Genomic DNA, 24,328 nt, shown 5'->3' on the forward strand with positions numbered 1-24,328 from the left:
TATTGGTGGCGTTTTTATTTGATGCCTCCTTTAGCGACCTTTTATTTTAACTTGAAAAAACAGGGGACACCTTTGGGCTGTAATACATAAAGTCTAACCAGAAAACAGGGACACCTTTGGGCTGTAATACATACAGTCTAACTTAAAAAACAGAGACACTTTTGGGCTGTAATATATCAAGTATAACCTGAAAAACAAGGACACCTTTGGGCTGTAATACATACAGTCTAACCTGAAAAACAGGGGACACCTTTGGGCTGTAATACATATAGTCTAACTGTAACCTAACCTTTGGACTGAAATAATGTATACAAAAGCAACGAATAATATAACACAAAGCTAATTACTTCTTACTGTATGTGGAGACACGGAAATGAAAAACAATTAATACATTCATTATTTCATTTCTTTTTAGAAAATTTAAGAAATTCTTAAATTCCTATTCTGAAAAAAAAAAGAAGAGGAACATTGCTAAGAAATGCATATATGCTGTAATCTTAAAACTATGGAATGTATCGTTTAACAAACACTTTACAGTCTAGTCAACAATGTAAATTCTAATATTTCTAACACTGCATAACCACCCACCGTTCAAAATCAACATTTCTAAAGATATACACACAATATGATTATTGGGTTCTAATTTCTTTTTACAGTTTTTTGTACCAAATCAGTATCAAAATTGTGAATATGTATAATATAAGATTAATTTGTGAATATGAGAATTAGTTATTAAACACATTAGCATCTTCAATAGGAATATAAAACAAACAATTGTGGATTTTTCAAACTGGTATTTGATTCTCAGTTTTCAGCTTTGTACACATGTTCAGATAAATAAACCTTTCAGATTTTAATACTGTATCAAAAACTTTACAACCGTGAAATTATACAAAAGAAAATAGATACAGTATTCATTGAGTATGAAAAACGTTGAATGCCAATAACACAAGTAAATATAATGATTAAATAATCAGTATACACACACATGTATAGAAATATACTATAAAAGTGTAAGACTTTGAATTGTTCTATGATGTGGCTGTAACCATTTATCATTATCATATATACACCATAAAAATACGATGTATTTAAAGATTAACTGGATGGGACGTCCCATCGAAAGTAATTGAGTTGGTTCGGTCTAGCATGTGTGATGAATGTGTTATTGTTTGTGTTTTGTAAAATCTGGAATAAATTAAATTGACTTTACAGCTAATCACAAGAAAATCAGCAACAGTGAAAAAGCTTTGTTTCACAACAAAATCCACAAAAGCAGAATAACTAATTCTATATTTTCATTCAAGGTATTTATAAGTTGAATAGCGGAACATTTACACATTAAATTCAATCTACAACATAGCAAATTATACAAATTACTTTGAATTTTGGCCCTTATAACAAGAAAACACTAGTGTATTATATATGCTACGATTATACAGTCAAATTGCATTTGATAGATTATTCTATAAAAATGATCAATATTTTTGGTAAGAATCAATTCATAAATCATGGACGAATAACAACAGCTTTCATGGAATGTTCTACAAAACATTTACATATATAGATTTATATTTACATTTGTAAGGCACAAATCACTGTACGTGTTAGTACAATGACTGCTAGTGATGGGATTTCTCCAAATAACTGTACAATCAAAGTACTGCCAGATGGAATTTTCCCAAATAACTACAATACAAGTACTGCCAGATGGAATTTTCCCAATCATTGTATAATGCTAATGCAATGACTGCTAGTGATGGGATTTTCCCAAATAACTGTACAATACAAGTACTGCCAGATGGAATTTTCGCAATGATTGCTAGTGATGGGATTTTCCCAAATAACTGTACAATCAAAGTACTGCCAGATGGAATTTTCCCAATCATTGTATAATGCTAATGCAATGACTGCTAGTGATGGGATTTTCCCAAATAACCGTACAATACAAGTACTGCCAGATGGAATTTTCCCAATCATTGTATAATACAAGTGCAATGACTGCTAGTGATGGGATTTTCCCAAATAACTGTACAATACAAGTACTGCCAGATGGAATTTCCCCAATCATTGTATAATGCAAGTGCAATGACTGCTAGTGATGGGATTTCCCCAAATAAATGTACAATACAAGTACTGTCAGATGGAATTTACCCAATCATTGTATAATGCAAGTGCAATGACTGCTAGTGACAGGATTTACTTTACTATAAAATTCCTGGCTATATCTGTGTATGCATAATTTAAATAAATTAAAGAATACCTTATTTATTTGAATAAAATAAAAGTTTTCTACTCAAACAAATGTAAGACAATGTACCCTTAATATTTCAACACTACTCTATAATGATCCTTTATTCGGATTTGATGTCACCTCCGGCATGAACCATTCCATTAGGAATGGGAGCTGATGCTGGCTCCGGTATGGCGTCTGCATCCCCCACAAGTTCAGTGGTCATTCCTACCATATTCTGTAAGATAGCCTGACTGGAATTGTTGTTTGTCTGTTCTTTTGACATCTTTGTCTCTAGTTCATCCTGTTAAGAATTGTAATAATGTTGAATCAATTAAAAATCAACTTATAAAGCTCTGTCTACACTATCAAACTTGATGTGACAAAACAAAAAAATGTGATGTGCCCATATATGGGCATGATGATGTCATACCACTACCATGTTTGGGCACATCACTACCATATTTGGGCACATCAAATTTTTTTGTCAATCTAGTTTGATAATGCAGAGAAATCTTTAAAGTATGTGAGAAAGACAATCTAGAATGTGGTCAAAGAACATTCCACTGAAATGAAAAATGTTATAGGTAGAGAAAAGGTAATGCACAGGAATCTGCTGAAAGGATGCAAATAAGGAAAGGTGTTGTCTAGCTCACCTGTGAAAGACTCGTCAGTTTAGGAGGCAAGTCTTCAATGCCAATTTCCTGATTGATGTCTCCATTGGGCAGACTAGATTCAGTAGCTGTGTCTTGACCAGTCTCTTTTGGTTGTTCTTCAGCCTCTTCCTCTGATGGAGGTTCCTTAACGTCTGATAGAGGTTCCTTAACGTTTGTCGGCAGTTCTTTAATTTCTGATGATGGTTCCTTAACCTCTGATGGCAGTTCCTTAACATCAATGACATTAGCTTCTGCAACAGCCTCATTTCCAGTCTGCAAGAGTTGGAAAAAACTTTACATAAATGATCAGGTCAGCAGTAGTGATTATTACATTGTCTGACGATTCTATTTAAATTTGAAATGTTTAAAATGAAAACCAATAATCAATAATCAATAAATTATTCAATATAATTGATACCTGTTGCTGTTCATCCTCAGTGTCATGGTATGTGCCGATACTTGTTATCGTTTCTTCAGCCTTCAAACTCACAGAGTCAACATCATTATCATCCTCTTCTCCACTACCAAAGCTGAAAAACCATTAAAATAAAAAATGTTAAATTTAAATTAAAAATAACATCATTGACTTTAAAATGTGCTCACAACAGAGTATCACCTTGAATTTAACAGTCACCGGAAGACTACTGAATGATTAAAATATATATAAATATAACACAAAGCATAATTTGGTTGGCATTCAATGCATTTTTGGCAATATTGTTATGGATTTCCCAATTGATAAATAAAATCAAATAAAATAAACTTACTATGCAACCGCTTTGCTTTCACTCATCGACAACTCTATCTTTACTCTCTCTTTAAGGTATGGCTCCTCACTGTCCCTGAAAATAAAGCTGAATTATTTAACAACACTAGCATAGAGCAGAATCACAAGATACCTTATTTTGGAAATGTTATAGATAACTATTATAAAAAGCAAAAGAAACTCACTCATCTTTATCACTGATGCCGAGGTCAGCAGCCATTGCATCGTCTCTTGCCTAAAATAAAAAGCAAAGCAAGTTTGTTATAAAGGCTATATTCAAGAGCTTTCAAAACCTTTAAAGCTCTGTCTACACTATCAAACTTTGTGACAAAATATTGTGATGTGCCCATATATGGACATGGTGATGTCATATCACTACCATATTTGGCCACATAAAGTTTGATTCTGTAGACAGAGCTTTAGAAACACCTCCACGAAAGACGATCTAATACTACCTTTCCAAGTTCTTCCTCTTCTATCTTCGAAGCTGATGCCATTGCAGTCTCCAATGCTTCCTTTGTGATACCACCTCCCACATCTTCTTCTTCCCCTGCTTCTGTGTCTTCTTCATCAGAGGACTCCTCAGAGGAGCTGTCACCTTCCTCATCCACTCCTGTGTCAGTTCCTGTTTCGCTTACTTCATCAGCTACGCTCACTTCCTCAGCCTCACTTGCTTCTTCAACTCCGCTAACTTCCTCGGCACCACTCACCTCTTCTGCGCCACTTACTTCTACAGCGTTCATGCGAAGGTTACTGCCGCTTGTGTCCAAGTCTTGCATAAGACGGAAGAAGGCTAATTCATTGAATAGTATTTCTGATATATCCACAAGAAGGTCTTCGCCGCATTCTCTCATTCTTAAGAAAAAAAGAAAATATTAAGCATTATCTTTCATTAAATGAATCAACAGAGCTTCATTCCATGACAAGATCAGATACTGCGAGATCTTATCGGTAGAGAGTGCCACATAAATATTCTCAAAATACGTTCTCTTTATTTGGAATTAAGGCCAATTTACACAGACGAGCGGCAACGGTAATAAAAAAATAGAATCTATTTTATTCGTTATGACCGTATACACACAACACAGAATAGACGGGCGGTTTTCACTCAGGATAGATACAGAATTTTGTGGGACAAGCTACACGGTTTTCCGCTAACCGCTCATCTGTGTAAATTGGTCTTTACACTTTTTCATCTGCAATTATTCATAGTGAATCTTTTGGTAGTACTTACTTTCTTCCAGCAAACTTAGACAGCGAATCCTGGAGAATGGAGCCAAGTTGCTTGTTAAAGAAGCGAACGAACTCTTGACTGTCATCACGCTGCCGGGTTAGTGTCAATACAAGACGTCGCAGATACGCCAGTAACTCAGAAGAACACACCTCATCAATGTGCTCCTTCAGGCATGGGATGACCTCTTGCATAATACTCTTGATCTGGTGATCCAGTTGTCTTGTGTCAATTCTTGGGTACTGGAAAAAAAAATATATTAAGAATCTTAAAATACAATTGGTAATTCATAGTGGAGCTGAAGTTTGGTGGTTAACATGCTTGCTTTCCAATCCCAAGGCCCGGAGTTCAATCCTGACTTAGTGCCAGGGTTGTAACTCACGACTGTTTCAACTCAACTTTATAAGCCTCAAATGAGACTTTAAAGCACGATAAATAATATTTTATCTAGGAATTGGAGAGTTTGTGCTCGCTGTTGCGTATGAAATTTACATTTTAACATCTTTCAAACAAAATTAGACAGTACAACTTATATTCTAAACTATAATTTCTTGATGTAATACATACCGGAAGGCTACAAAAGGAGCTTTCGCTGCCAACATCCTGGGCAGAGCTGTTACTTGTCACATCTGTGCTGGTTTGTGGTTGATCATTCTTTGTCAGGTCAGAGGTCATATTGCTGCTTGCAGCAGATGCTGCCTCCTGTTCAGCCTTTATTCGTTCATATTCACGCATTCTCTGAATAGAATTAAAACAGAAAAGTAAAAAATGCTTCTTTTCTTCATTATTATTATATAGTAGTTAAAAAAAGCCAAAAATATGTTTGTCATTTATTTATTGTATTATTTCTTTTCCCAACCAACAGTGAATAACTCAAGGTTCACCACTTACAGGTGGGAACACAGACAAACATCATGCAATGATAAAACACATAAACAATTCACTACAGTAAGCTACTTATAATATTACATTATATATAAAAATTACTCCGGATTTCTTAAAGCAAAAAAAAAAAGAAAAATAAACCGTTTTTTTTACTACATCAGCTCTGCTAAAAGAAATAGGGAATGTAGGGTTTCTTCTAAGACGACAAAACATGATTACTTATAACAGAAACTGAAATAGGCAATGTACATACACGCAAAGCTTTATCCAAGTGAATGACAGTATCGCCAAGATCATCATTAGCAAATCCAAAATCATGTGTTGAATTAGGAGTAGACATAGTGCTGGCAGAGTCTACGTGTTCCATGTAATCATACTCTTTAGATTTGATTGAACTGCCGTCTTTTCTTGAAGGACGTTCTGAATAAATTCTTGCCTGAAAATAGTAATGAGGTTAGAAGTCAAAATTTGGTAAAATTACTCTCAAACAAAGGCCTAAGCAAAATGACTTATTGATCCAAATTTTAAAGAAATAAATCAAAATTGATAACATTGATTTACAATTAAATACAATAAATCATAGGACCTTCTAAAACTCTTTCTTTACTATCAAAAATTTGACCAAAAAAAGGTGTGATTTGCTCAAATATGGTAGTGATATGTCATCGTGTCCGTAATTTTTTTTTTTACATTTTTTGTCACGTAAAGACAAAGTTTAACAGAAAAACATGTTAATTTCTTCAATTTCTACTCAAAATAATACAAATTGACATGTCTTCTATACATATTAAACCAAGCTTCAGAAAATAATTTTCCCAAATCATTCAGTTGCTCCTAATGTTTTAAACCAGTACCGTACCTTCATTTCATCATCTTCAGATGTCAAGAGACTTTCACTTGGGGTGTGCTCAGAAGCTGTTGGAACTTGCCACGGAGGAACACCACGACTCATTGCGGCGGTGGCAGCATTCATAGAAGGAGCACCAATGGCTTCATCAGTAAGGTACTTTGACACCAAGTCTTGCAAAGCATACAATGACCTCTGTCGTAGGTAATCGCTATTTAGCATCTGCAGCTCACGGAAGAGTTCGATGAGGTAATGTGGACGAGATTCGTTTTGAGAGATCAAAGTAGCAACTTCAGAGTATATGGTCTCTCGAAGTGCTTCAAACAATGAGAACTCACTGCCAGCTTCTGATTCTCTGAAGATCATTAAAAAAAATGTATTCACATTTAGTGAATCAAATGGCAGAGCGGTTAAGGCAGGGGCACCGTACGTACCTAAAGAGTCAACAATATTGGCATGGGTTCGAGACCGACTCGCTCCTAGTTCTAGTGGTTGAACAAGCATTCTCGTATAAGGACTATAAACCGTAGGTCCAGTGTACACAGTTATAACCTGTGTACACAGTTATAACCCGTGTGAACTTTAAAGATCCCGGTTTACAAAATAGCCCCTGTATAAGGGGGATTACCACCTATCTTATATGACAGTGATTAATTTACTATTGGTAATCCTTGGCCACATGTACCTAAAGACATAAAATAACAATTTTAAAATAAAATAATACTGAACATTTGTCTCAATTTCAACTTACAGTTCACTCTGTGTTTTAACCTCTCTTCTACGTCTCTCAGCAGGCATAAAGAACTCTCCATTCACAAGTTCACCAGGCATGCTAGAAGCAGACACAGTGCTGGCGACGCTAGCTGCATCAAAGAATGCGGTGCCGCTTAGTGAGCTACTTAGTCCAGGCCTAGGTCCTGTTGAACGTTTCCTTGATTGATCTTTATTGGCCATCTCACGAGCCTTTGCCATTATCCCCCCACTGGTTTGCTTTGATGCACCTACGATAACATGGAAATACATTTATAATCAAGACAAGTGTTAAGTATACTAATGTTATCCTCATTCATAAATCTTTATCTTTCTTAAGCTGTTTAAACTATCAAGCAAGCGTGACAAAAAAGTGTGATGTGCCCAAATATGGTAGTGATATTCCCAAATATGGTAGTAATATTACGTCATCATGTCCATATTAGGCACATCACATTTTTTTGCCACATGAAAGTTTAGACAGAGCTTTAGAGCTGAAAAAATTAAACAACAAACCTTTACTTGAAGTGCTGGTCATAGTATCAGACGCTGGTTTCCGTTGCCTATCCCTATAATAACAATTGTCAAAAATTCAAAACAATGGCCAATTATATCTTATATTATGGGTCACATAAAAATTGACGTCACAATTTATTTATTCAACTTTGTTTTACAATGTTAGCACTAACAATACAGAACTATACAAATGACATAAAGATAGAAGAGGATTCATAAAAGTTAAAATTCTCAAACAGATTAAAAAAAGTTAAAATTCATACATGTACAATAAATTAGAAAAATGTTTTCATAAAAAAAAAGTATTTTATAGTATAGTACAATATTTTTAAATAACTTACATTTTTCTTAACAGGCTATCAATGTTAAGAGGAGGAACCTCCGTAGACACTGGTCTTTTGTTAGACGTTGCAAGTGGTGTTGCCATCAGATCATCGTTGTCTGTGAATAGCATATTCCTTTTAGGCTTTGTAGATGGCTGGATGTTCAAATTAAAGCTAGGCCCTCGATTACTGATGCTCGGGCCAAGTAGTTCATCTTCTAGTTCAGAGTTAGGGGGAACCTCGTCGTGCTCTTGGGGGTTGAGTACAGGGTGAAATCGTGGTCTAGTTTCATGTGCTTGTTGACTTGCAGTGCTGCTCATTGGTTCGTATCTCGCGTTTCTTTCGTATGGGTTGAATGCAATATTTTCATATGGTGGTGCAATGGGGTATGTTGTATTCAAACCATATCCTGTTTTACAAAATAAGTGAAAAATGTATATTCAGGAATTGATTGTTTTAAATTCAGCTATTAGGTAAAAAACATTATTTATGTTTGCCTCTACTGCCAGGCATAAATGAGTACCTGGTAGGGTCAAACACAATTGCGCCAATTACTAGCTGCATCATTATGCGAATTGTTTGATTCAATGACTGGGGTAATATAGTCATGCGCTTACAAGCCCTGAGCATTAAGTGCTAGGTTAAGATTTATTATTACTATACCTGGTGGGTAGCTGTTTAAACCATAAGGTGGATACGACATGCCTTGATATGGAGGCTGCATATAATGTGATTGCATAGATCCTAGGCTACCAAACAATGGACCTTGAGCCCCATATGGGTAGTTACCACTACCAGGGTAAGTTCCCTCTGCAATGCTTTCATTATCTTGCTGTTGCTGGGCTAGGTCCTCAAAGGTACGGATATCCTGCTGCAGGTTGTACAGCTGACTGTACGTCTGATTTAAGTTCAGCATCAGCTGCTGATGTTGTAAGCGCAGGTTGTAATTAGACCGCATATCATTCATTGGGTTCGATGGCGAGTTCATGTATGGGTTTCTTTGCATCGGACTTTGCGACGGATATGTCCAGTTTCCTGAATACGTAAAATGAAATGGAAAATTCATAACAAAGAACATATGCCATGTACTTCCAACTAATTGCAATACACTCCCCAAAAGCCTCATAATGTACATAATCTGTATCTAATTATTTTTATTTGATTTCAATACAGAGGGTAACCATTACAGCTGGACAAATTAATGCCAGTTGATATTTATTGGACAATTGACAGCATAAAAACAAAAACATTAATATGTGAAAAATAATATTTACCTGACATTGATGTTTGTAACAGGTTACTCATGTTGTGCTGATCTCGTATCAAGTCTTGGCACATGTTCACACTTGAAGACAGCTGTCGTTCCAGGTTTTGCGCCTTCCAGCTCAAATACTCTAGATCCTCTGCGGCACTGGCTCTTTCGTCCGTCATAAGATCTTCAGCAGAGCGTATGTTCTAATTGCAACAGATACAATGTTAATGTTGTTGAATTTGTACATCACTTTTAAGAATCAGCAGATCATCCCAAAGTGCATAAGCTCTGTCTACACTATCATATTTGGGCACATCACTACCATATTTGGGCGCGTCACACTTTTTTTTGTCAAACTAATTTGATAGTGTAGACAGAGCTTTAGAAATTGAAAAAGATTAAAAAGATTGGATTACAAAGAACTAAAAAATGAAATCACTAAAACGTAGCCAGAGCATGGGTTTTCAACAAAATAGGTAAAAAAATAATATAATATTTTTTATATTCTATACTACCTCTTGTCTTTTGCGTGCACTCTGTGTAAGCCCTCGGTAATTTGGTCTTCTGTTACCATGGTAGGCTGGACTTTGAGGGTAGCGGATGCCGTGGCGAGCTGCCTCAGAATCACCTGGAAACATAATATAAATTTATATTTATAAGAAAAAGTATATAAGAGTATATAACATTGGCTGCTTTTTATTTCATTAATCAAAAAATGATGAATCTCCTCGATAAAACTCTGACTACACTTTATGTGAAAACAAAAATGTGATGTGCCTATATATGGACACTATATCATACCACTACCATGGGCAGGTCACAATTTGTTTGTCAAACTAGTTTGTTAGTGTAGACAGAGCTTTAGACTTCACATTTAAAGAGTAGACACTACCTGTTATGATCAAATAAAATACAATGTTATGAATTACTTACTATCACGTGGAAAGGCCCATCGTGGTTGTTGAAACGCTTCTTCATATCCAGGTAGGTGTCTTTGTCTGTGACGATACTGCGCCTCTACCGTGTATGTGTCTGAAGACCTCGCTTCACTCTTGACCTAAATACAAAGGAAAAATGACCAATTAAAACATAGCATGTTTAAATTTTACTACTGTAGCTTGACTTAAGCTCCGTCTACACTATTAAACTCATGTGACAACAAAATGTGATGTGCCCATATATAGACATGATGATGTCATATCACTACCATATTTGAGCATATCACTACCATATTTGAGCATATCACTACTATATTTCAGCATATCATACTTGTTTTGGTCAAATTAGTTTGATAGTGTGGACAGAGCTTTAGGTTCAGCAATATGTACAAATGACTGTATTCATCAATCATATTTATAGTGAGTTATTGCTTTTAAACACTAAGTATTTTACTTAAGTTATTAGTTATTCACTTAGATTTTAAAATTTTAAGAATTTCCCTAACACTAATAGTGAATACTGCAAAAGAATTTTTTTAATACAAAATTATTCTATTATTATAATTCTATGAATGAAGAATGTTTAAATGAAAATGATATGCTTGCAATTTATCCCAATCAAATAAATGACTATTTCTACAAGAAAATAATTAAGATAATGTTGCCAACCAACCTCCTCCTCCTCTTCTTCCACTTGAACGATTCCATCACTTGGATAGTCCTCATCTTCTGCATTGCCATCCTGTAGAGAACTGTCTTGAGTAGAGCTGCCCCAAGTAGCAGCAGCTGTAATATCTGCACTACGCATGCTCACTCTACTAAGATCAACCAAAGAGAAAATGAGTTTAAAAAGTGTCCCAGCAAGAATATGATCACAATGATCGTATGGTTGTCACTTGGCCTGATATGTCCATTTGTCATATACAATTAATACTCTTTGCCTCCTGATTTCACTTCAATGACCTCTTCAGTCAAAGACTGGTCTCCCATACAGCACAGTTGTAATCAGTGGTTGTGAGTGACAGTGACTGTGTGTGTATAGTACACCAGGGTACCCCCCTACTCGTCTCGAAAGTTGTACTAGGTTCTTTAATGTGTACACTGAACCTATAGTTTATAGTCCTTTTTCGAGAAGACTTGTTTTACGACCAGAACCATGAATTGAGTGAGCCTCGAAACCTTGCCATTGTTATGGCGAATTACGGTTCTACTGTCTTAACCGCTCGACCACTCACTCGCATCACTTAAGTTAAGCACTTGGGTAGTGAAAAATCACTGTTTCAATAGACCAGTTTATCAGATGTATTACTTACCCAACAATAATAATTAAAGCCTACCTAAATAAATCATTGTCATTCTCACTCTGCATGGAATATGTTGCTCTTCTTATATCGTCAGTGTTTATCTAAAATAAAATAAATTCAAAAAATAAATTAAATGTTTTTGGATAGAAGGGAAATGCTTGTGTCCTATAGTTTCTCAGACAATCAGGAACCCTCAATAACAGATATACAAAATTCTGCAACCCAGATATTGTGAACCAGTTCAGAAGTCTGGTAAAAAAGATCTATTACTCACCCTAGCTGATCTTGAAGATGTCAGGAGCTCTTCCAACTCCTGCCTCTTCTGCCGTAGTTCTTCTTGTAAGATCTTGTGTCTCCTCATCTCAGCATAAATTTCATCTCTTGTCGGAGTTGCCAATCCTAACAAAATAAATAAAAGGACCCATTAGTTAATAGGAAATGAAATCCTACCCTACCAAAAGATTATATTTAATTTTTTTTACAGAGCTTCTTTCCATAAACTACTGAAATACTTCTGAAAAAAATGTATTAATTCCTACTCTAGTACTTCTTTTCCAAACAGCGAATATTCTAAAATGAACTTACTGTTTTCTTCCATTAGCCTAGCAGCTTGAAGAAGAGGATTGCCTGCCTGTACAGCAGTTGTCTTTTTAACAGGAATTGGTTTCTAAAACACATAAAAACATCGGCATCAAAATGTGTGTATGCATAAACTTCACAAAAAGTGATTTTATAAACAATTTTTTTTTGTAAATAATAAATGTGGGAGAGAAAAGGAGAAAAAAAGAGAGTGAAAAAAATTAACCTAAAAACGATTGATACAATACAAGTATTATAGAAGAAATGTCTTTAGTAAAAACTAGACTTAAATGTAGACTTACTGTTTTTGGTGCAGGCTTATCATTAAGATCTTTCAGTTGGTTCTGAACTTGTAGTAAACGCTGTCTTTCCTGCATCAGATTCTCCAACTCTTTCTTTTGCTGTTTCATTTTCACTTCATAGTATGCTTCCCTGAATAATTAGATAAAAACACACATATTAATATAACTCTTTCACATCGCTTAACAAAACACATGCGAGTTCTATTTTAACTTCTCACTAAAATGCATGTACAGAAAACATCAGTGAAGGATATTTGGCCTATGTAGCATTTAAAAGAAATAAGTGATCTTTAAAAATAAACTATGATCTTTACATACATCGGAATTTAAATACATCAGAGTGTGTGTAAACTCAAGATTTTTGAAAAGGGAATAAATATGCTAACTGGTGTAAGGAACTATAACAATCCTAAGCTCTGTCTACTTTATACATTCACAACGCATGTTAATACCTTGTTTGTTCAGTGAATGCACGCAAGCCCTCTGAACCACCAGCTACACTACTTTGCTGGTCAGACATTGCATCGTCATTGATACTCATGGATAGCTCAGCGAGGTCATCAGGTAGAGCACCAGCAAACTCAGGTGTGTGCTGCACCATGGCTACAAGATCTTGTAGTTGACGCAGTTTAGCTTTAGCAGTTTGAAGTTTTCTACAGTGATATAACAAAATATGTAATCAATTAATCTTTTACTGGTCTAATTTATAAAAAAAGAAATCACAAAATCTTTGTTAAGACTACACTGCAGTTTAAAATACATAAACAATGTTTAAAACAATAGAAAAGTACAGGAATATATAAAAGTTATAAAAATAATTTGTATACATAATGAACAAAATCTTGAATACAGTATATGCTTTATACAATGACTAATGGCTAATATAATATATATTATTTTATTTGACTTTGACTTGCACTGACAAAAGTTAGTGCTACCCAGAAGCTCCACAATTTGTTACGACTGCTTTCCTTTATTGTTTTTATTTATTTTATTTTGCATCTCCATTGAGATAAAGTCACTGATACCCACAGCATTATCATTTTTTCAATCCTTATTTTATTTGTATCTCCATTGAGATCCAGCCACTGATACCCACAACATTATCATTTTTTCAGTGCTTATTTTATCTACATCTTCATTGAGATCCAGCAACTGATAACCACAGCATTATCATTTTTTAAGTAATTACCTTTTGATTTATATATTATAATTTTTTTAATATTTTCATTGAACCTTACCTAACTTTTTCCCTTATTTCAGGGTCATCACCCCATCTTGCCATGATAGAGCTCTGGTTGCTCTCTGTCTCATCCTCTGTTGTAGTCTCACCCGTAGCCTCATTGTTCTCTGATGTCTCAGTATTTCCACTCTCACTCACATTATCCTGATCTTCATTATTATCATCTTCTTCCTCCTCATCCTCCTGTATTATTCAAATTATGAAATAAAGTTTTAATTAAATATATCAATATAAAATAAATCATAGTGGTGGTTAATATGCTTGCCTTCCAATCCCAAGATCCGGGGTTCAATCCTGACTTAATGCCAGGGTTGTAACTCACAGCTCTTTCAACTCCACTCCCTAAGCCCCAAATGAGATTATGCACTATAAATTACAAAATAGTTGATCTATCCTGTAATTGGCTAGTATGATATAAAAATATAACATAAAAGGGTGTCTACTATTGGGAAAGCTAACAGCAGAACAATAATTATTGAATTTGAATTAAGTTATTTATGAGTTGAATGTACACAAATTAAACTTACAGCATTTATTTCACTGGAATTATGAGCTAGAATATTCTCACCACGTTGCAACCTCCTAAAAGATACAAGACAATTGATTATACACATTTTAAATGTGATTTTCACTTCTACCACACTATCAAACTTTATGTAACAAAAAAATGTGATGTAACTCTATATGGACACAATGATTTTATCCAACTACCATATTGGGGCACATCACTACCATATTTGGGCACATCACTACCCTATTGGGGCACATCACTACCCTTATTGGGGCACATCACTACCCTATTGGGGCACATCACTATCATATTTGAGCACATCACACTTTTTTATCAAACTAGTTTTATAAGTGTAGACAGAGATTAAGATGTCCATACCGTAAGTTAGACATCAACCTCTGGTCTTCAAAGTTGACAGAGGAGGCAGAAGGTTCCTGTTCAAGCATACTAGTAGCAGCATCTCCTGCCCCTGCTACGTCATCTTCTTGGGTAGCCTGGTAGTACTGCACCAGCTCACGTAGCTGGTTCAGTCTCTCACGCATTTCTTCAAGTCGCCTTTCAAAAAACAAAATAAATATAGTAAAATTAATGTTAGAGCTCAAATGTGTCAATGCTAAAAAGTAAAATAAATGTATTTATTGGACAAATAAATATATATCTTATCTTATCTATATCAAATATAGACCTATCTATATCATATTATGCTACAATTAATTAAATATAGTCTTATTCAATAAATGATCAAGGTTATTCAACAGTAGGTTGCATTGCAGCCCACTTGGCACGGTGTCCAAATCACTAACTAACCTAAGTTTGTCTTCTGAGACTGCTTGCTGTGAGGTTTCAGATCTCGCATCTTCTGTTATTGACGTAGCTTGCGACACAACATCCAGAATATTCATAGAACTTGTACTCATTGTATCGCCATCTGAAATAAAAACAGAAATAATAATATATTTTGCAAAAACTATTTATCAATTGACATCATTTGACAAGGTTTTTTAAACAGGGGAGAACTAACATAATAATAATATTAATAGTCTGCAAAAATGGATATCAACGATTTGTTGATAATTTAATTTTAGCAGTCAAAATGGGGGGAGCATACTCTCCTATCAATACCCCCTGGATCCACCCCTGTAGTCCTTTATTTCATTTCTAAGTACCAATGTCTTCATATTTACCATTGTTAAGTGTTTGAGGTCGGAGTCGCTTAAGCTGCACCAGTAAGTCATCCATTTGATCTTTCTTCTCTTGCAAGTCTTGCAGCTTATTTTGTAACTGCTCATGCTCAGAAGCCATAGCTAGCAGCTGCGACTATAAAGTGGAAAAAAACACAGATAAATTATTTTCTGACCAAAATGTGTTCTAGAAACTATCATTTAACATAAAGCTCTGTCTACACTATCAAACTTGTTTCCCAAATTTGGTAGAGATATGCCCAAATATGGTAGTGATATGACATCATCATGTCCATATATGAACACAACACATTTTTTTGTCGCGTAAAGTTTGATAGTGTAAACAGAGCTTTGACTTGCATAAACGAAGCAATGGAAATAAAAAATATCTATAAATATGTTACCTCTTGGGTTGAAATCTTGGAAGCCATACCCTGCTGTTCATTTTCTGAAGCATTTTCACTTTCTTCACCAAATATTCTTTTTAAAGCTTCCTTGCGTCTTCGTGCCAATTCAGCGCTGGAAATAACTGTCTCTTCCAACTCACTGGCCGTCGCTTCAGTAGTAGTTTCTGAAACTTTACAAAAACAAGACACTTTTATTTTAAATATAGAATATAGAAATCTTATATTTATAAACGGTATCATCCACATAAAGTTAGAAATTTCAATTTGACATCGAATACATTTTTGCATTTTTTTGTATTAAACTTTGTTTAATTCAATGAGAACAGCATAGACCAACATTCATAGGCCGTCAAAATGGCACATAATGTATTTTCCACAAAAAAAAAAAAATTGTTTCTGAATTTACCATCATCATTGTCTTGATTTTCTTGCTCAGTCTTTAATAGCTTGCCCTCGATCTGGGCCTGGAATCTCAGTAAGGTTTGTTGTCGACTTTGAAGCGCCCTCAACTAAATAAAAAAAGACATACAATGTTTACAATGGGGGAGAGAACAAGAGAATAGCAAATGAAGTTTTAAAATTATAGATTTAGAAGGCAGAATAAAATTATTGATAAAACGGAATGTAATACATATGTGGACATGATGATAATATCACTACCATATTTGAGCATATCACTACCATATTTGAACACATCATACTTTTGTTTATCAAACTAGTTTGATAGTGTAGACAGAGCTTTAAGCTTACCTCTTCCTGTTGCTGTAGCATTTTTTTTAGAAGATCATGTTGCTGCTTCAAACTAGCTAGTTCTTCCATTTGACCCATGTTTCCTTGACCCTGTAAATAACATCAATATAAAATAATAATATCAATTAATATCAATCCTCTTCCCACTAATATCGATAGTATAAAGCTCGGTCTACACTATCAAACTAGTTTGACTAAGAAGTGTGATGTGCCCAAATATGGTAGTGATATACCCAAATATGGTAGTGATATGACATCATCATGTCTATGGGCACATCAGTTGGATAGTGTAGACAGAGCTTAATACAATTCTGCATAAGCAATGCAATCATAATGTAATCAATCATTCATCCTGCTTATGCATACAGAATACTTAATAGTGGAATATATTATTTTGACATAAAGAAAAAGCAGTATTCAAACGCATTGTGACATTTGACAAATAAATGCCTTCACAGTGTCACTCTCTCTTGGGAAATTTTGTGATTGATTTAGTGAGCATAAAACAGAAAGGTTATATATTTGTTGCCTCAAAGATATGGTACAATAAAGACAATTTCTAGCTAACTTGCTAAACATGAATTCTCTCAGTAGATCCTAAAATACTGTACTGTAATAATGAATAAAAATGTATTATGAATAACCTTTAACTCTAAACAAAACTTTAATTAAACCGAAAATAGATTTTTTTTTTAAATGGATATTTTGATTATAAAATGATAGGCTTCAATGTATATTCGATCTCACTAACAATTATATTTAAATCTCTCAAATCTCCAAGCATTAATAAAATAGCGAGAGGTGTATGATGAATCAAAAGCCAGATCAAATACAAAAATATGTATGCTAAAATATTAAGCATGATAATAAAAAATCTCATCCTATATCATCATATGTTACAATTTTTATTTTTTTTTGTCTTTTGGATGTTAATAAATGTTCTTTGAATTTCAAAACTTATTATTTCTTTAATTTACAATATATTTATGCCATGAGAATTCTCCTAAAAAAATTCTTATTGCATCCACAAACTAGTAACTATCCATGCATTAAACAGTTGTTAGGTTAAGCAATTCATGCAGAGTGAGCATGAATTAACTGATATTAAGATAATAATTAACTGACAAGTTGGCATCCAGGGGTGAGATTCACTTCAAATATTTCCTTTCAATTAATGTATCAACAAAATATATAGCGGTATATCTTAAGCTCTGTCTACACTATCAAACTAGTTTACAAAAAAGTGTGATATGCCCAAATATAGTACTGATATGACATCATGTCTATATATAGGCACATCACTTTTTTTTGTCACATAAAGTTTGATAGTGTAGACAGAGCTTTATACTTAAAATACTATTACAATCCTTATTCTTAGATTTTTTTCTTGAAATAAAGTAATTCAGTGCCATGCTATTGTGTTGCCATATACCTACTGTAGTGTACATTAGATGTTAGATATTAATATTAAATGTATGACACGGCAAGCATTATGAAATGTTAGTTTAGAAGATAAAATATTTGTTTATAAATTATTTATTAGTAAACAATATGCGAAAAATATTTCAATTTGGAAATATTATGTACAAAATGCTGGCCAGGGTGTCTTTATCCAAGAAAGTAAGGAAGATGTTAAGCTCAGGCACACGATTTCATATTCTTTTTTTTAAATGTTACTCTATTTACAACATTTGTGTACAAAAGAATAGGGATTTCACTGTGTAATTTAAACTACCCCCCCCCCCCCAACTGCTGATAAGAAAGTGCTTATTTACACAAATATAATCCTAAAAACTATGAAACTGAGGGAAAACTATAGATCGATAATTATTTTGATTTCAACTAGCCTACATACAGAACGGTAAATGAAGTACTGTACACCAATTCGGATGTCTAAAATCAGTAATTGTCATATAATAATAAAACAAAGAATGAAATGTTAACAACAAGCAACAAGCAAGTATTGTACAACCAAAATTAGTAACTTAAATTTCACCTAATATAATAAATTAAAGGTATAAGAAGAATTTTAGAAACATATTTCTTTGAAAAAAATTTCTTTTATGGTGAAAAAACATTCAACAATTAGAAACAAACACAAATGTATAACAATCATGGCTTAACCAGTTTCAAAATAAACTTTAAATAATACTTATAAAGCATGATCAATTTAATAATATTACTAAATGATGATAAAAGATGCATGCATGATTGAGCTACAGTAGGCTATCATTGTGTAAATCATCATAAAGGAAACATTGTCATCAGTAAATATAACCCCTGGATGGAACCACTCTGTCTGGAGCACTCTACCTCATCAATAATGCCATCTTCTAGAAAATATTCACCCTCACTCTCCGTCTGAGATCCGGCATGCCTCGACGAGTCACCATTAACAGCACCATGTTTATCGAGCACCTTTGCGGAATCATTTTTCTCGGAGGGAACATCTTCGTAACTTTTCAGCATTGCACTGAACTGACGGTGTAACTCCATCGTGTCCATACTCATGTACGAATCCGACAAGTTGCTATCGCCGGCATTTGAAGCACCAGAAAAACTGCTGTGAGAACTACAGCCAGAGCGGGCGGACAAGTTCTGCTCCGATTCTGACTCGTACTCGATATCAGAAGAAGCATTGCCCAGAGTACTTTCTATTTGTGGTCTTGTGCGGGCTGTAAATGTCCCCTCCTTTGGCAACAATATTTAGCACAAAGTACAACACACATTTATAAATAAAAAAAAAACAAAGAATGTGCAATAAAAACTTATGGAACTACTACTTGAAACTCTGTCTAATGGCCAAATATGGTAGTGATATTATACCCAAATATGGTAGTGATATGACATCATCATGTCCATATATGGGCACATCACATTTTTTTGTCACAAAAAGTTTGATGGTGTAGACAGAGCTTAAAACAACAACATAATAAACTTCTTGATACAAATCACTTCTATAACTATGTTAAGAATATAAATAAAATGTAACACTGTGCACAATTTTATTTGACTTTCATATTGCTAAAAAAAGTTCAAAGGTCAGACCAACAATTGTTTACTACATGATTCTAATGGTCTAAAAAATATTTTACAAAAATATGTAAATATTTAAATCACAAAACCATCAACTATTCTTTAAATGGAGTTATTAATTGTATTATGCTAATGAGGAAAGGAAAAGGCATTGTTTTTAATAAGATTACAAAGCAGGGTTTGATATACACACAGGCTATGGTAACAACAGGTGCTGTAGTACTTACCGTCGTAGCTTCAGAGATATCAGACTGGCCATCGATATTCAAAGACATGCTTTCTGCGGCCGAAGTCGCGAACGATTCACCAGAATTATTACTACTGCGGCCTTCATTGGTTGAGTCCTCGGCCAACATTCGTTGAAGAAGATCCATGTAGCCCTTCTCTTGGTCCCTCAAGTGGTCTTGGAGGCGCTTCAGTTTATCTATGTTCTCATCTTTACCTCCGTCGGTGACACGTTGTAAGTTTGCCATCATAGACGTAGCCTGGCGCATGTAATCCTGAATAAAAGAGTGTGCAAAGAAACTCACAAAAATACTTGGATATATGGAAGGTAGAACATAAATCGCTTACTAAAATAATAAAGTACTTACCCTTATTTGCATAAGCCTGCCAACAATCTGATTTCTGTCTGGTTGCTGAAAAAACAAAATGTATTATTAAGTATATTAGAGAAAAACTAAAACATGGTGAAAGCTCTGTCTACACTATAAAACTATGTGACAACAAAATGTGATGTGGCCATATACAGTACTGACTACATATCATATACCAAGCCCACACATTTTACACGGGTGTGAAAAACGCGCGACTCGCGTGTAATTAGGTACTAACAATACTGTCCATATTCACTCATGCATTACTGCATTGAGTAATTCAACTGCAGCGAACTGTATTTATAATTTGTTGATGTTTTGTACATATATATTATTATCACCAAACAGTCAATAACTGGAATTATAGTACAGGATAACAGCATTTTATATAACAAAATATAGGCCTGTTTGAAATTAAAAAAATCGATTTATTTATCATAGTGCCATCATGGAGGTAAAAACCTCCATGATGCAATTATGTCTGTGATTGAAAATACTATTACTAGGCCTAGGAGGCCTAGTTTAGTCGGGAGTTTAGTATAGTAGGCTTACTACCGGGAGTACAGTACTACTATTCTAGGCCTAGTTTGCTTTCAGGGTTTGTTTATATATATTTTTAAGTCATATTTATTAAGTATTTGAGAAAACTCATTAAAAAAAACAAGGTAGAAAAGACCCAACAATATCTTTCAAAACACGATCGTCGCTGGTGGTACGCACCACGTTGTAGAGTTCATCCATTGAGTACACACAGTTTGCTAGGCCAAATAATAACATAAAGGTTTTACCATTCCCCGTCGGGGAGGAAAACATTTATATAGTATTACAACACCAGTATTGACATGCATGTATTTAGCGCGGTAACTAATGTACACCCCTGTTACGGACTGGACCATTAATCGCTGAACGAAACCACGTTGGAGCGATCCTCCGCACACAGCCAGAGCGAGAGAGAAGCGAGGTCGAATAAATACAAGTTTTTACCATTTCCCGTCCAGGGGAAATCAGTTCTCTTATAATTACAGCCCTAATACCGTGCGCATATGTTTACGTTGATATTATTTAATTGCACACCTCATTTTGGACTGTACCATTTTCGGAACCTTGTTTTGTTTTCATTATAAACATGGGCTGATGTCAGACAAATATCTGTTTTAAACGTCAATTTAGCAACTTATTAAGTCGTTTCATAAGCAGAGAATTTATAAAGCAAGTATACAATGCAGACATGTTAGATAGAAATATACTAAAAGACATTTAATAAACGTGTTAGAAGAATGTAATAATTTGACTTTCTACACCGAGCGGCGGAAAACCCATTCACAGTCACAGTTATTTGAGCAAATACTGTACTTGGCCTAAAACACTAGCTCTGTATTTTAATTAATAAATAATAATACGACGTGAACTCTAAACAAAAACCCGATGAAAAACAATTTACATGAATTCTATAAACTTATTATTGTTGGCCTAACAATAGCGAAAAAATAAACTTTGTTACATACAGTAACGGGCGGGTTCAGATTACATATATGATGGTAGGCCTAAACAATAGAAACAAAACAAACTGATACCCACGTTTGTGTTGTCGCGGGCGTCGTACCGGGAGTTCCATATTTTACCAGTAAAAAGCTACAAAGTGATGACGTCATGGTCCACACGGCAAATACAGGCACGCGGCAATTACACATATTTTACACGCGCGACAAACGCGGGTTATGGTACATGATTTGTAGTCAGTACTGTATGGACATGATGATGTCATATAACTACCATATTTAAGCATATCACTAACCTGTTTTGGGCACATAACATTTGTTTGTCACATAAAGTTTGATAGTGTAGACAAAGCTTTAGATTATAAATTCTTTATACTCAATTGGTTAAATTTATACGCATTTTAAAAAGTTCTCATTAGTAAAATATCATCTAATAATCAACCTGTACTTTTTCAAATACAAACATCATTTTGCAATTTGAGGAGGGCAATTTGAGATTTTACATAGATTATGAATTGTCTAATTTTTATATGATTTATAAATAAATCTTCAGTTAGATTTCTTACCAAATCATTATTAACATTACTTTCAGCCCCAGAAGATTTCAAGCTGTCATGTCTAAGAGTGTTGGGTGAATTCAACAGCTCTTCATGTTGGGTTACATCAGTCATCCTCACACTTAGCTGCTGCCTTGCGTTGTTGATAGCAGTTGGTTCGTTCCTATCATGATCTGGAATCTGTAAAATCAAGTAATTAAATCTATCAGTTGATCAATTAGATGACTCTTGACTCAAAAACAAAGGATAACCACAAGCGAATTCATTCACTATCCTTCAGGGCGGCAATCACCATTCACAGGACAAACATATACACAAGATACTCTACATAAACAAAGTCTTATTAAAAGTCTTTGGGAGTGGAGTTGTAATTTGTCATTAGTAAAAAATCATGACATATGACAGGACTTTAACCCAGGACTCTTGGATTGGTAGTCAAGCATCATAACCACCAAGAAACAACTCCACTACAAGCCACAACTCCAAGACAATTTATCTTTAATCAACTAACCTCCTCCATGTCACTAAAGCTAAGCTGTTGACGTAAAGTCTCCAGTACAGCTCGTTCTTTAGCTGATGTTGTGTACTTTGTACGTGGGAACGTGGCTGGTGTGTGTCGTTTAGCATCGTTATCACTCGTTGATGGCGATTGAAGGCCTGGTTGTTGACCCAATTTGCCTTTCTCTTTGTTCTTTGATTTCTTGGGTTTATCGAATGGCCCATCAGCAAACATTGAACTTGGTTGCCACTAAAAAAAATAAAATCACAAATCATCAGATTCTAAAAAACAGAATTCTTATTTATTAGTTAATTAATCTGTCCACCTAAAATGAACATTAGATTACTTTAGTTTATTTAGTGTTTTTCATTCATTCATATTTGTTTAATGTTAAGATTAATGGAGTCAAACATAATTGCAGGACAGCTATAAAAATAAAACATTTAATTAAAATGACAATGAACTTTATTTAGTAGGTACATGATTTAAACGGAAGTTGACATCCATTGCTGTACGAGTACGATTTGATCTTGGTCCTCCTTGAAGTCTAGGCTCTGAAGATTGTCCCCGCTGCATGGGGAGACCCCCAGTCGCCATACCTGCTAAAATAAAATAATACAACGTAATACTAGCATTAGAGGTCTAGCTCAATTATAATACTTCTACTAATTTTAACTTAACTATAAAATAAACTAGGCCTAGGCCCTGCTAGGCCTAATCATTATTATTAAAATTTAAGGTTAAAAAAAGATATTATTAATATTATTTTTATTTAATTATTAATCTCATCCTAAATCATTCTTAAATATAATTATCATACATATTTGCATAGCCATATGTAGTCTAGCCTACAGTCTTTACTGTATTATTAGTATACTATTGCAGCCGTCTAACGAAGGTCTGTATGTTGTAGCCCCTGTGAGTTTGACTGAACTGCTGTGAGTATATAGCAGCAGTACAGCCATTCGCGGCGGCAACAGTGCCATCAATCAAAATGTCGTCGGGCCGAGAGAGGGAAGGATAGCTTCACTAAACCATGACAACCAAGAAGAAGGAAACATGACTTCTTGCAAACATGCACAAGTTAGCACTAAATAAAATAAAGATTAAAAGCATTCAATAACTAAACTCACCTTTAAGCTATAAAATTTAGTATTAAAAACAATGCTTTGCACTGAAAAAACTGAAAATGTGAAAATCAATATTTTGCGAGAAGACACCGACGAACGACGGAACGAACGACAGCCATCTTTCCGTGAACAGCGCAGGCGCAAGAAAAACGTACCTGAAAATTGGCGCATGTATATTTTGTTTTATAAATGTCTTTACTGCATCATTCCTTACACAAGTTAAACTAATCTCTTAAATGCATTATAATAGCTTTAACTAAGATATTATTATATTCAATAAAGTGACAGATAGTACTTAAACCATGTATTATAGTTTAGAACTTCATTATTTAGCGGA

General features: G+C 34.5%; 1 protein-coding gene across 5 annotated transcripts; it reads right to left on the reverse strand.

The window, feature by feature from the left end:
* LOC140050306 (pericentriolar material 1 protein-like) lies at window positions 1-24,160 on the reverse strand. 5 transcript variants are annotated; one of them, XM_072095434.1, is made up of 38 exons: window positions 23,995-24,160; window positions 23,342-23,463; window positions 22,874-23,110; window positions 22,372-22,542; window positions 20,304-20,348; window positions 19,938-20,210; window positions 18,988-19,365; window positions 16,675-16,764; window positions 16,331-16,433; window positions 15,922-16,094; window positions 15,521-15,653; window positions 15,144-15,264; window positions 14,715-14,891; window positions 14,353-14,407; window positions 13,824-14,008; window positions 13,035-13,235; window positions 12,583-12,712; window positions 12,287-12,368; window positions 11,976-12,100; window positions 11,735-11,802; window positions 11,071-11,215; window positions 10,393-10,516; window positions 9,975-10,087; window positions 9,482-9,662; window positions 8,871-9,242; window positions 8,226-8,616; window positions 7,885-7,937; window positions 7,370-7,619; window positions 6,631-6,973; window positions 6,025-6,207; window positions 5,454-5,624; window positions 4,890-5,128; window positions 4,111-4,510; window positions 3,841-3,890; window positions 3,657-3,725; window positions 3,308-3,419; window positions 2,890-3,162; window positions 1-2,537 (listed from the first exon to the last, which is right to left on the reverse strand). In XM_072095434.1, the coding sequence occupies exons 2-38, from the start codon at window positions 23,456-23,458 to the stop codon at window positions 2,355-2,357; spliced, it is 6,516 nt and encodes a 2,171-aa protein (XP_071951535.1). In that variant the 5' UTR covers window positions 23,459-23,463; window positions 23,995-24,160; the 3' UTR covers window positions 1-2,354. The 5 variants fall into 5 exon arrangements, with proteins under 5 accessions (XP_071951535.1, XP_071951533.1, XP_071951534.1 ...); XM_072095432.1 differs by having other exon boundaries at window positions 3,657-3,731; window positions 23,342-23,460; window positions 23,995-24,158; XM_072095433.1 differs by having other exon boundaries at window positions 3,657-3,731; window positions 11,071-11,212; window positions 23,995-24,158.
* Between the last annotated feature and the right edge of the window lie 168 nt (window positions 24,161-24,328).

Source organism: Antedon mediterranea, chromosome 5 (assembly GCF_964355755.1).
Source record: "Antedon mediterranea chromosome 5, ecAntMedi1.1, whole genome shotgun sequence".
NCBI lineage: Eukaryota > Metazoa > Echinodermata > Crinoidea > Comatulida > Antedonidae > Antedon > Antedon mediterranea.

What these genes read in the sequence shown, in the direction of transcription:
- LOC140050306 (XM_072095432.1), bottom strand. Translation starts at nt 23,458, where the DNA reads ATGGCGACTGGGGGTCTCCCCATGCAGCGGGGACAATCTTCAGAGCCT. An exon ending in TGGAAGAAGAGGAGGAGGAG is followed by an intron (nt 10,517 to 11,070) that starts GTTGGTTGGCAA and finishes CTTTGTATTTAG; the next exon opens with GTCAAGAGTGAAGCGAGGTC. An exon ending in GCTCCTTTTGTAGCCTTCCG is followed by an intron (nt 5,129 to 5,453) that starts GTATGTATTACA and finishes TTTTTTTTCCAG; the next exon opens with TACCCAAGAATTGACACAAG.